Source organism: Rosa chinensis, chromosome 2 (assembly GCF_002994745.2).
Source record: "Rosa chinensis cultivar Old Blush chromosome 2, RchiOBHm-V2, whole genome shotgun sequence".
NCBI classification, from domain to species: domain Eukaryota; kingdom Viridiplantae; phylum Streptophyta; class Magnoliopsida; order Rosales; family Rosaceae; genus Rosa; species Rosa chinensis.
The window spans coordinates 80,580,187-80,590,947 of record NC_037089.1 but is presented as its reverse complement, the minus strand read 5'-3'; the positions used below and the strand labels follow the sequence as shown (position 1 = coordinate 80,590,947).

General features: G+C 38.8%; 2 protein-coding genes across 2 annotated transcripts; both read right to left on the bottom strand.

The window, feature by feature from the left end:
• Window positions 1–1,950: 1,950 nt before the first annotated feature.
• On the bottom strand, window positions 1,951–3,291 carry LOC112188580 (phenolic glucoside malonyltransferase 2). The gene has a single exon (XM_024327723.2). It carries the CDS (start codon window positions 3,289–3,291, stop codon window positions 1,951–1,953), a length of 1,341 nt encoding a protein of 446 aa, XP_024183491.2.
• Window positions 3,292–5,185: 1,894 nt separating this feature from the next.
• On the bottom strand, window positions 5,186–5,644 carry LOC112185142 (phenolic glucoside malonyltransferase 1). The gene has a single exon (XM_024323353.1). The coding sequence runs from the start codon at window positions 5,642–5,644 to the stop codon at window positions 5,186–5,188; it is 459 nt and encodes a 152-aa protein (XP_024179121.1).
• Window positions 5,645–10,761: the final 5,117 nt, after the last annotated feature.

The following is a 10,761-nucleotide window of genomic DNA, read 5'->3' as shown; positions in this document are numbered from 1 at the left end:
CGTAGTAGACTGAACCGGAGGCACATCTGAAGAAGGGGTTGCAGTGCCAGTAGAAGGTAGAAGCGCAGGGGGAACTGTGGCACTAGATGAAGTCGTATTAGCAGCAATAGTGCCAATGCTGCTCCTAGTTACTTCAGTCCCGACAAACGGTGGTTGACCTTCAATCGATTCATCCATCATCGACAATTCTGCAAGTAAATCAGTAGATTAGTTCCAAATCAAACAAATGAAGACCATTCAGTATCTCTTATTCAATGTTATGCTAAATTATATCCCGAATTGCACAATATTCTTTTCCAGACAGTTTACCCAGAATCCCCATATTACAGTGATTACTGATTACTCCTCATATCCTAATCCCAAAAGCCCTAATCTGAGAATCAAAGCAACATGCCAACATATGCAAACGTGATAGAAATCCCTAACAACAAAGCTCGAAATCCATAAATAGATCCATAAATCCCTAAAATCAAAACCCAACAAACATAAAATTGAAAGAAACATAAAAAAAAAAATCTTTTCTTATTGTGAGTGAAATCTTTGACTCACGGAGAGGCTGAGAGAGTGGCGGAAGACAGGCTGCGAGCGGAGAGACTAGAGAGTGGCGGAAGACACTGACGTAGATCGGAGCTTTAGGGTTTGAGGGTGAGTTTGAGAGTGAGAGGATGAGAGCAGCAGATCTCTAACTCTCTAAGAGAGAGTTAGAGAGGCTGCGAGCGCCGAGCGGAGAGACTAGAGAGTGGGCGGCACCGCGGCAGATCGAAGACTTTAGGGTTTGAGAGTGAAAGGATGAGAGCGGTAGATCACTACATCGGCTCTTAGAGAGTTACAGTGGGCTGAGTGGCCGAGTGGGGAAAATGGGGATCGATCCCTTTAGGGTTTTGACGGTTTTCTTTAAATATGGATGATCAGGTGCGAAAGGGTGTAGGGAAATCCAGTCATACAAACCAATGAAATGAAGACAGATATAAAAATATAAATAAATATAAATAATATATTCCTTCGGTTCGGTCCGGTTTTATGCGGTCGGTCCACCATATAAAACCGATACCGACCGGTTCTTATCCGGTTCGGTCCGGTTCTGTAAATTTTCGGTTATAATACCTTCGGTTCGGTTACCGAACCGGAAAAACCGGTCCGGTTCGGTCGGTTTTCACCCTTAGTTCGGTTTTTTGCCCACTCCTAGTCTATATATGTTTAATTATGATCTCCAAATAATGTTGTGCACAATTTGTTCATATAGATATATATGATTCATAAGGTGCATCGTGAGTGTAGGAAGCAACAACTTTTTTTTCGGTATGAGAATTGCAAATGTCGATATATATTTAAAGTCCAGACGCAAGTATACATAATCAAGCCAGGCATATTGCATGAATGGATGGATTAGTTATGACGCTACTCCCACCCTGCTTGTCAAAGTTATATGGATTATAAAGCACGTTTCCTAATTTTGGTTTTGGGGAAAATTTTGGTATTCTATATTTACAAAAATTTCAGTATTCAAAATTACGAAAATTTTAATGAAAATATTTGGTGTCATTGACATATCTTTAAATAATGACAAACATTCGAATATCGATAAGTTTAAATTTCAATAATTTCAAGAAACTATAAGTGAGTCGTGGCTTATTGGTTATCTAGCATAACTAATATTGTGGAAGTTTTGAGTTCAAATCTCAATGACTTGAGAGGCAGGTTGGAGTGTTACACAGTCCTCCAGAATTTTTTTTTAATTTTTGTTTAAGGTTAATTTCAAGAAACTTAAATCTTTGATATAAAGAAAACACGAGAATTGCCGACATGATGCATCATACATTTTGAAAATAATTCCGTTGTGTTCATTCTCAAAAAACAAACGATAGTAATAATAATTCTTATTACAAGAAAGCATGAAAAACCAAGAATAGAATGAGAAAATCCTTGTTTTCTTGGTCGAGAATCTCAATCCTAATGCACCGGGCTAGCAAACAGAGCATCGAAAGCCTCCATATACTGTTTCTTCAAAACCACGCCAACCTCAACACCTCCACCACCATTCTTACTATCCGAAAGAGAAATGGCTCCCGTCTTATCAATGGAGATTACCTCAACCCTTTTCGGCCTTCCCCATCCAAAATCGGTATCATAAACCTCAAACCTATGTGACCCTGCAATCGAATATATCCTATCATACAGCGAAAAATCGAGAAATTTCGAAACCCAATTCTCTGCCCCATCCAGAACCCCTTTCTCCAAGCTTCTTAAAGCTTCTGTGATTGCTTTCACAGCTACAACCAGTCCATCTTGACCCAATAGCCCTTTTGTTTCTGCAACTGCTACACGACCCACTACGCAGTTACCAAAATACGTTGCAGGTATTGGAGGGTCCAACCGGGACCTGGAGTCCACCCCGAAGATGACTACCGTCTTCTCCCCTTTGATTTCTTCGGCCTTCACCATACAGACCCATGTGTAGGCATAGACCAGAGAAAAAGTTGACAAGTGGAGCGATGAATCAGGAGCCATTTTAGATATGACATGCCCTCTAAGTGTTTGGATAAATGCGCGAGTGAACTCGAATGTGCCCCGAATCAAGTCTTCTTGATCTGAAGCTTTACGGTAGGAGACAATGCTTAAGCTTCTGTTGTCGGTCCGGCCGTCCTTGTTTTGGTGATGGACAGAGTAGAGTTCTTCGAGCCCGGCCGGGTCCTTGACGACCGTTCTGTCGTAAAAGGGTACCAAAGACGAAGGCAGAGCTTGTGCTTCTTCATGTTTGCATATATGAGCCCATGCTTTGACAAACGAGGTCGACGTTTTGCCATCGAGGATTGCGTGGTGCATGGCCGTTCCGATGGAGAATCCGCGGTTGGGATAGACTGTGATTTGCAACGCCATGGCGGCGGCTCGCTCGTCAGTCACATCCAACTGAGGAACAAGAGGACTGAAATCTTGGGCTGCAAGAGAGGTACTGTTTATGAGGTGGTCGAAATCTGCATCGGACTCAGCTACGGTGAGTGAAACGGCGTCGGCTTGAACGTAGCTTAGAACGGGTTTGAGGGAGTCTTGGGGCCAGGTGAGGTTTCCGGCGAGAGGTAGGAAGTGTTGGAGAGTGAGAGACAGGGAGGTTTTGAGTTTGGAAAGTACGGAATAATCGGTGGAAGAGGTTTGGTAAAAGTAGAGGCGTTCAACGGGCTGAAAACGGAGCCAGAATAAGTCGAAGAACGTTAGAGGAAGTGACTGGTTCTCAGATGAACCTGGTTTTGGTGCCACCCTGCAGACCTCAACTTTCTTCACTGATAAGTTTGCCATTACCTCAGATTGAGAAAGATTGGATATTGAAGAAGCTTTAACTACACACATCCATGTATATATATTTATATGTATATATAGATAAAATATCTATGCCACCGCCAACCTCAGGGTCCGGTTAGTGTTTGTGAAATGATAAAAATCTGGGGCTGTAAGTCTCACGAGTTGCAACTTGCAATTCTCTTGCTAGCTCTTTGATTCCGTATCCCTTATCGCTTTGGAAATTTCAAGTCAGAACGATACAGATTTTGTTGACAGTCGACATTTAAAGCTGCGCGAATACTCACGCGCTTTGTGTGAAAACTGAAAACATTAGACTTTGAATGTTTCTAGCCTTCGAGAATGCCTTTGCATACAAGTATTAAAATTGGGAGAGACAGACCCTCTGGGAAATCCAAGCCCTTGGATCCCAATGTAGGTACACTTCATGGCTGTGATCTTATTGGTCATAGACAGAGGGCTGAAAGGGAGGTTGATGGCTGTGAATTTTGAGAGTACACGTATGCTTGGAATTGAATGGAGTGAGAACCGAGAACGAGTTCAGAATTCAGAACTGTACTCTTTCCTCTTTTCACAAAAAAGAAAGAAAGAAGAAAAAAGCCAATTCTTTTCCCTTTTGGTCTCTCCTTCATTTATATTGTCTACTAGTCACGCGATATACATTCTCATACTTTTGAGTTTTGACTTGTTTGTGTTCATACTCGTCATAGAAAATTAGAAAGTTTGATTAATCTTATTGATATGAATGAAACAAAAAAAAAAAACAAAATTGAAGAAATTATTCACAAGTTAATTGCCAAAGATTTATGTCAGGTAGTAAGTAAAAGAGGTAGATAAAAATTTACACATGACGCAAACCTATCGTATGCTAAGGCTTGGTAACGGTCCTCCTAGATCAATATTTACGGTAAGGCTTGCCGAAAAAAGAAAAGAAAAAAAAGATCAATGCTTCCTGCAATTCCTCCATTAATTATCATGCAGATCATTATAGGTTTATAAGTTTTGGGCTTTTGGCCCATCTAATTTTTATTCTCCCACGCTCCCTATGTGGAGGCGTGTCTTGTGGCCAGGGTTCGGGTTTTTAACCTAGGTTGGACCTAAATCTAGGCCTGGTTTTTGGGCTCAATATGTACTTTTTATATTGTTGCATTTTTGTGATGGGTTTGAAGGGTTTGGTTCTTTGATACTACGGTAAAATTCAACATATAATTGTGCGTGGAGTATGCATAATTGATCATACTACCAGTTACGTTCATGGCAGATTTTCTTTTGTTTGACGTATTTAGAGTGCATGCATATTTGTCGATCATATCATTAGTAGGTTTTTATATACCCTAGATTATATACAGTGCTTCATTAGATGCGATATCGGATCCAATAGTATATGTGCTAGGTTTATTTTCTGATGCATTGTTGCATTTCGTATTAGTTTCGTCATTTTAAAGTTTGATATAGTTTTTACATATTTACAATGTAATCCTTATTAATCAAGTTGTCATATTTTAAAAAATTTAAAAATTGCATGGGGTATTTTGGACGGTAAAAACACTTTGCAATGTGTTACTACCCCAATTTTATATGGTGTAGTAACTTTCGCGCGCAAATCTTAAACATCTGGAATTGGCCCGTGTTATTATTATTATTATTATTATTTTATCGGCTGTTCCTACCGATCTACAGATAAACCAAGTTCTGGCCAGTGGCCACCCAGCTAATGTTTAGAGAAAATTTATTCAAATAATTTATTTTATTTTTGGTGAAAAAGATTATTCCAATATAACTATATAAGCAACGGAAGCCACACAACGATTCAATAATAGACCCATGCGCCCATGCACATTCGCGATCAATGGCTATAGACTATTGGGCATTAACACTAATCAAACCTGGGGCTTCAGATAAGGTAAGTACATCGATCTTTGGCAAATAGAGAGGCAAAAGCCTCCATTTGTGGTTTCTTCAAAGCCAACCCAACCTCAATAGCTCCACCACCATTTTTGCTATCCATAAGAGAAACCGCATCAGTCTTATCTATCGAAACGAGCTCGATCTTCTTCGGCCTTCCCCATCCATAATCAGTACCGTAAACCTCAAACCGCTGTGAACCCGCAATTGAATATACCTTATCATACAGCGAAAAGTCGATGAATTCCCAAAGCTCAGCCCCATTGAAAACCCCGTCGTCCAAGCTCCTCAGGGCCTCAGTTATTGCCTTTACGGCCACGACCAACCCATCTTCACCAATCAGGCCTTTTGTTTCGGCCACTGCTACACGGCCCACTACGCAGTTTCCAAAATAGGTTTCCGGTACAGGAGGGTCCAAGCGAGACCTTGCATCCACGCCTAAGATCATAGCCGTCTTCTCTCCCTTTATTTCTTCGGCCTTGACTAAGCAAATCCATGTGTAAGCACACCCAGGGCCGGCCCTGTGAGTTTAGAGGCTCAAGGCGGAAAAAAATTCGAGGCCCCAAAACAAATGTTCAAGACATTACAAAAGAACACAAAGTATCACTGAAATATGACTCATCTTGCATTTTTAGATGCAAAGGTACTAATCAAACTTACATAATCAAGTTTTCCAATAATATCTTTTTCAATAGATATCATAGCCAAACCACCCAATCTCTCTTGTGACATAGTAGACCAAAGGTAAGATTTGATCAATTTTAACTTCGAAAAACTTCTTTCTGCAGAGGCAATTGTGACAGGTATAGTTAGCAGAATCCTATAAGCAATCCAAGCATTTGGATAACAGCCATCAACGTCTTTTATATAATTCAACACATCAATAGCACTTTTTGTTTCATTGGGTAAATCTTGACTCAACATTCGTAGGTCATGATATAGATCATCTTCATTAAGATCAAAAATCTCACCATCCTTCAATAAATTTGTAAGGTTAGCACAAAAACTCTTCAAACTATCTCTATCTGTAGACCTTAACTTGTCCAAATCAAACAAAAGTTCAAAATTCTCTTCAAAAGTCTTAAATTGTTCAAACCTGGTTTAGAAAAAAAAAAGTTCAATAAACTATATAAACATGTCACACCCCAAACCTGGGCTTGACTTAAGGGATTCTCAGCAAGAGACATTCAGAAATAGAGCAAATTTAACACAACTTAAAGTGTAACTTTTAGGCAGGAACAGTTCGGTTTTGAGGATTTACGAAAAATTCATTTATGCAACAATGAAGTTGAAATTTTCCAGAATGAAAACTGACATATCAAGGTACAACATACTAAAATTTCAAACCAATCGGAGTTCGAGAAGTAAGGGAAATGATGGATGCAAAAAGACTAAACTGTCAGGTTTTAGAAAAACAGAGCAGCAGCAAAGTCAACTTAGAAAATCCACCCAAAATTCATTTTAAAACCAATTGGCAAGAAATCAATTTTGAAACAACTATTGGAATGTCTAGTTCAATATATACAAAGACCAGAGGTTAAATGATTCAAATAGAAGTTCAAATCTCAGCAGAAAGTCAAAGGGAAAACTAAAAATTCTGGAACTTTTCCAAAAGCTGACTAGACTTAAAAGAAAAATCACTGGAGATTCAATATACATCGAAATAAGATGAAACTTTCCAGATCCTTTGTTAACTAGCAGAATAGAAACCTATCAAAATTTCATGACATTTGGAGATCAGTTAGCAGGGCAACACAAGGCTCAAAGTTAATTGATCAGCAGCTTTCTCAAAACAATTCAGTCCCTCAAGTTAATTGATCAGCAGCTTTCTCAAAACAATTCAGTCCCTCAACAATTCAGTTAATTGATCACAAGGCTAAATACTGATTACTACCCTGTAGTTTGGCTCCAAAATCAATTCAGTCCCTCAACTTCTAATTTCATCAAAAATACCCCTGCACTTTCAATTTTGATATAATAGGTCCAATTTGTTAGTTTTCCAATAATTGAAGTTATTTAACTTGTTAACGTGGCTCATATATGGCCTATGTTTTATGATGTGGTGTCGAGGTGGACTGCATAGTCAATTTAGGAGTGAGTCCTACTATAAAATAAATAGTTTTTTAACAAATAATCCAACTATAACTTGAACTCATAACAGAATATTAACGAATTGGACCTATTAGATCAAAATTGAAAGTGCAGGGGTGTTTTTGATGAAATTAGAAGTCCAAGGACTGAATTGATTTTGGACCTAAACCACAGGGTAGTAACTAGTATTTAGCCCTTAACTTATTATATTAAATTTGAATGAAATTGTGCTAACCTGGTTTTGAATGAAGAAATAGTTTGATCAACTATGTAGAGAAAATAATTGACTTTAAAGGATTCTGCAGCTGATTGTGTCACTGCTTCGCTAGAGCTTTCATCAAATTGTCTCTTTTTGTGAATTGTCCGTTTTTCATCAAATTGTCCTAAACCCTAAGAATTCATGTATTCTTGAAAGGGCTTGATGAGAAACATAGCAGTGCCAAGGGGGAATTGCTCAGAATGATAGACCCTCCTAATTTGAGCACAGCTTTTACATACATCCGCAAGGATGAGTCTCAGCAGGAAAGTGTCAAACATGCACAGGTTGAAGTATCTAGCCTAGGTATTCAGGCCAAGTCACCAGCACCTTTCCTTCAGCAGTAGGGTTCAACCCCACTTCATCAGCACGGTTTCCCACCAAGCTTCACCAATCGCCCTCGTCCTTATGCTCTTACTGCAATGACCTTGGACATGTTCGAGAGACTTGTTGGAAGCTGAATGGGTACCCTAAAAAGAAGGGTTATCGTCCTAAGGCAAAGGTAGTTGCGGTTCAGTTGGTCCAAGAACCAAACTTCTATGGTGTGGCTAGTCAGGATCATCGTACAGTAGGTGGGGCTACTCCTACAGCCTCTATAGATGGTCGTGGTAAGATTGGTATGACTTTAAAGGTTTCTAACTTTGTTGATTCTGATACATGGATTATTGATTCTGGTGCCTTCGATCATATGACTTATGATAAATCGTATTTTATTAAATTGTCTTCCCCACCAGTGTCCTATGTAACAAATGCCAATGGTGAGGCATTTCCTGTGTTAGGGTCAGGGTTAGTTCGTATTACTCCCACCTTAGAACTTCATAATGTATTATATGTGCCTGACTTGTCTCATCATTTGATATCTGTTCCACAGTTGAATACTAAGTCTAAATGCTCCTTAACTTTTTATCCTATATATATGATTTTTCAAGATCTTCTCACCAGGGAGATAATCGGTCGAGGGTATCTGAGGGGCAGGTTGTTCCATCTGGATCAGACGTACGCAGGGGAGAAGCCATGAGCACAGTTCGGCGTCGCTTTGACTTCGAGTTCTGACAAGCTAAGCGAAATTTGGTTGTGGCATCGCCGTTTAGGGCATCATTCTTTTAGTCTTATGAGAAAAATCATGCCTACTTTGTTTATTGGTGTGGATGAGTCTGTTTTACATTGTGAAACGTGTGTTTTGGCCAAGAGTCGTCGTGCTACTTATTCTCTTAGTGTTTCTAATAAAAGTGTTATTCCTTTTGAGTTGATTCATTCTGATGTTTGGGGACCTTCTAGAGAGCCCACTGTATCGGGTATGACATATTTTGTGTTGTTTATTGATGAATGTACTAGGTTGTCATGGGTTGCTCTTCTTAAAACCAAAGATGAAGTTTTTCCAGCTTTTCAAACTTTTCGTACTCTTGTCCAAACACAATACCATAGCACCATTAAGGTCATTCGTTCTGACAATGGGGGAGAATATGTCAATCATGTTTTCCAAGAGTTCTTCAAAACCCATGGGATTGTTCACCAAACTACATGTCCACAAACACCAGAACAAAATGGAGTGTCTGAAAGGAAAAACCGTTATTTACTTGATATGGCTCGTGCCCTTCTTTTTAGTGCTCATATGCCTAAGTATCTTTGGGGCAATGCTGTTCATGCTTCCTCCCATCTTATCAATCGTCTTCCATCTAGTGTCCTTCAGGGAAAAATTCAATTTGAGGTTCTTGCAACTCATGTCTCCTTACCTTCTGATAGGAGCATTTTAATGCGGTATTTTAATAGTTAATTCCTCACATTTTGCTTAGTTAATTCCTTAACTGAATCGATTTTAATTCAATTTCTATTTTTAGGTACATTGGAGTAAATGAAGGTGAAATGAGCGTTAGGTCCATAATTACCTAGAAATGATGGAGAAGAATGAAAATGCACTAAAAAGTCAACCTTGAATATTTTCTTACTCCGGCTAGGAGAATCAGAGCCAAGCAAGGAAGAAGGAGCGGCCGCCTGACCAAATGAACTTCAAATGAGCTGAAACCTTCCAGATCCATTCTAGACACCCAAAGGATCATTTCTTATGAAGAGTGCCAGAGAAAAATATGAGTGGAAGGCCTTCAAACAATCAGCCCAATTTTCTACAGAAGCAAAACCGGAAAACTGGACCTGTAAGAGGTCCAGCAGCATTTCCGGCCCAACCACATGGATTGAAGCTCTGAAAATTTGTCAGGATGATCTACACTCATAGTGGAACATTTCATATGAAGAAGTCAAAGGCATATAATGAAGTCTTGTTGGAGAAATAATTGAAGGAATAAAGGGGAAGAAACTGACCTGAAAACAGCTCAACACCACATATTCATGTTTCCCACCCACATGAAGAAAGCTAGATGCTTTTCTCTTTTTCCTTGGATATATTTTTTCTACAATCTCTTTAATAGATCATCATCACTTCCATGTTGCTGCACCTTCATGCTTTGCTTTCATTTCATCATTTCTCTTTCTTTTCCATATTTTACAAATCACTTTCATACTCCACTTTCATTATTTTTCTTCCACTCATCATTTCACTCTTCTTTTTCTTCCCTATATAAACACCTTCTCCTCTCATTCTAAAACACCTTCCTTCATCCATCTCATCTTCTTTGTCTCTCCATTTCCTCTCCATATTTCTTCATTCTCTAGTTTTCTTGTTCTTCATTTTCAAGCCAAGAGAAAGAGAAGCCATGCAATACATCAATTTCCTAACCGCCATCCACCCTTGTGTCGTCCCTAGAAGATTGCTTGCTTTCAAGGATCTTCAAGTTCTTCGTCTCAAGGCTTTATCATTCATCTTTCAAGGTGTATTATATCCTTTCTCTTGTTTTCTTTGTTTGATTTTGTAAGACTATGAATTCTATTTAACAAATAATGTAAGGGCAAAGTTTAAAGCCCGTTTATATGTTTTGAGATAAAGTTGTGATTTCTATATGTTGATTTTTATGTTGCTTATGTGGGTTTGTTTAATTAAATTTGCATGATAGAAAACTTTTGTATTTTAATCTTATGTGGTTGCAAACACTTAGGGTTTTGATATAATTGGTGCTAGGTTTAAGAACATGAAATCGACTTTTCGTTTTGTGTAAACTTGAATCAAAGTAGTAAAGGTTTTGTGCAAAGACCGAATTTAATTAAAGAGGATTGCAATTAGGTGGACTTTTCCATACTAAGTTGTACACTTGAGTTGATAGCCTTTC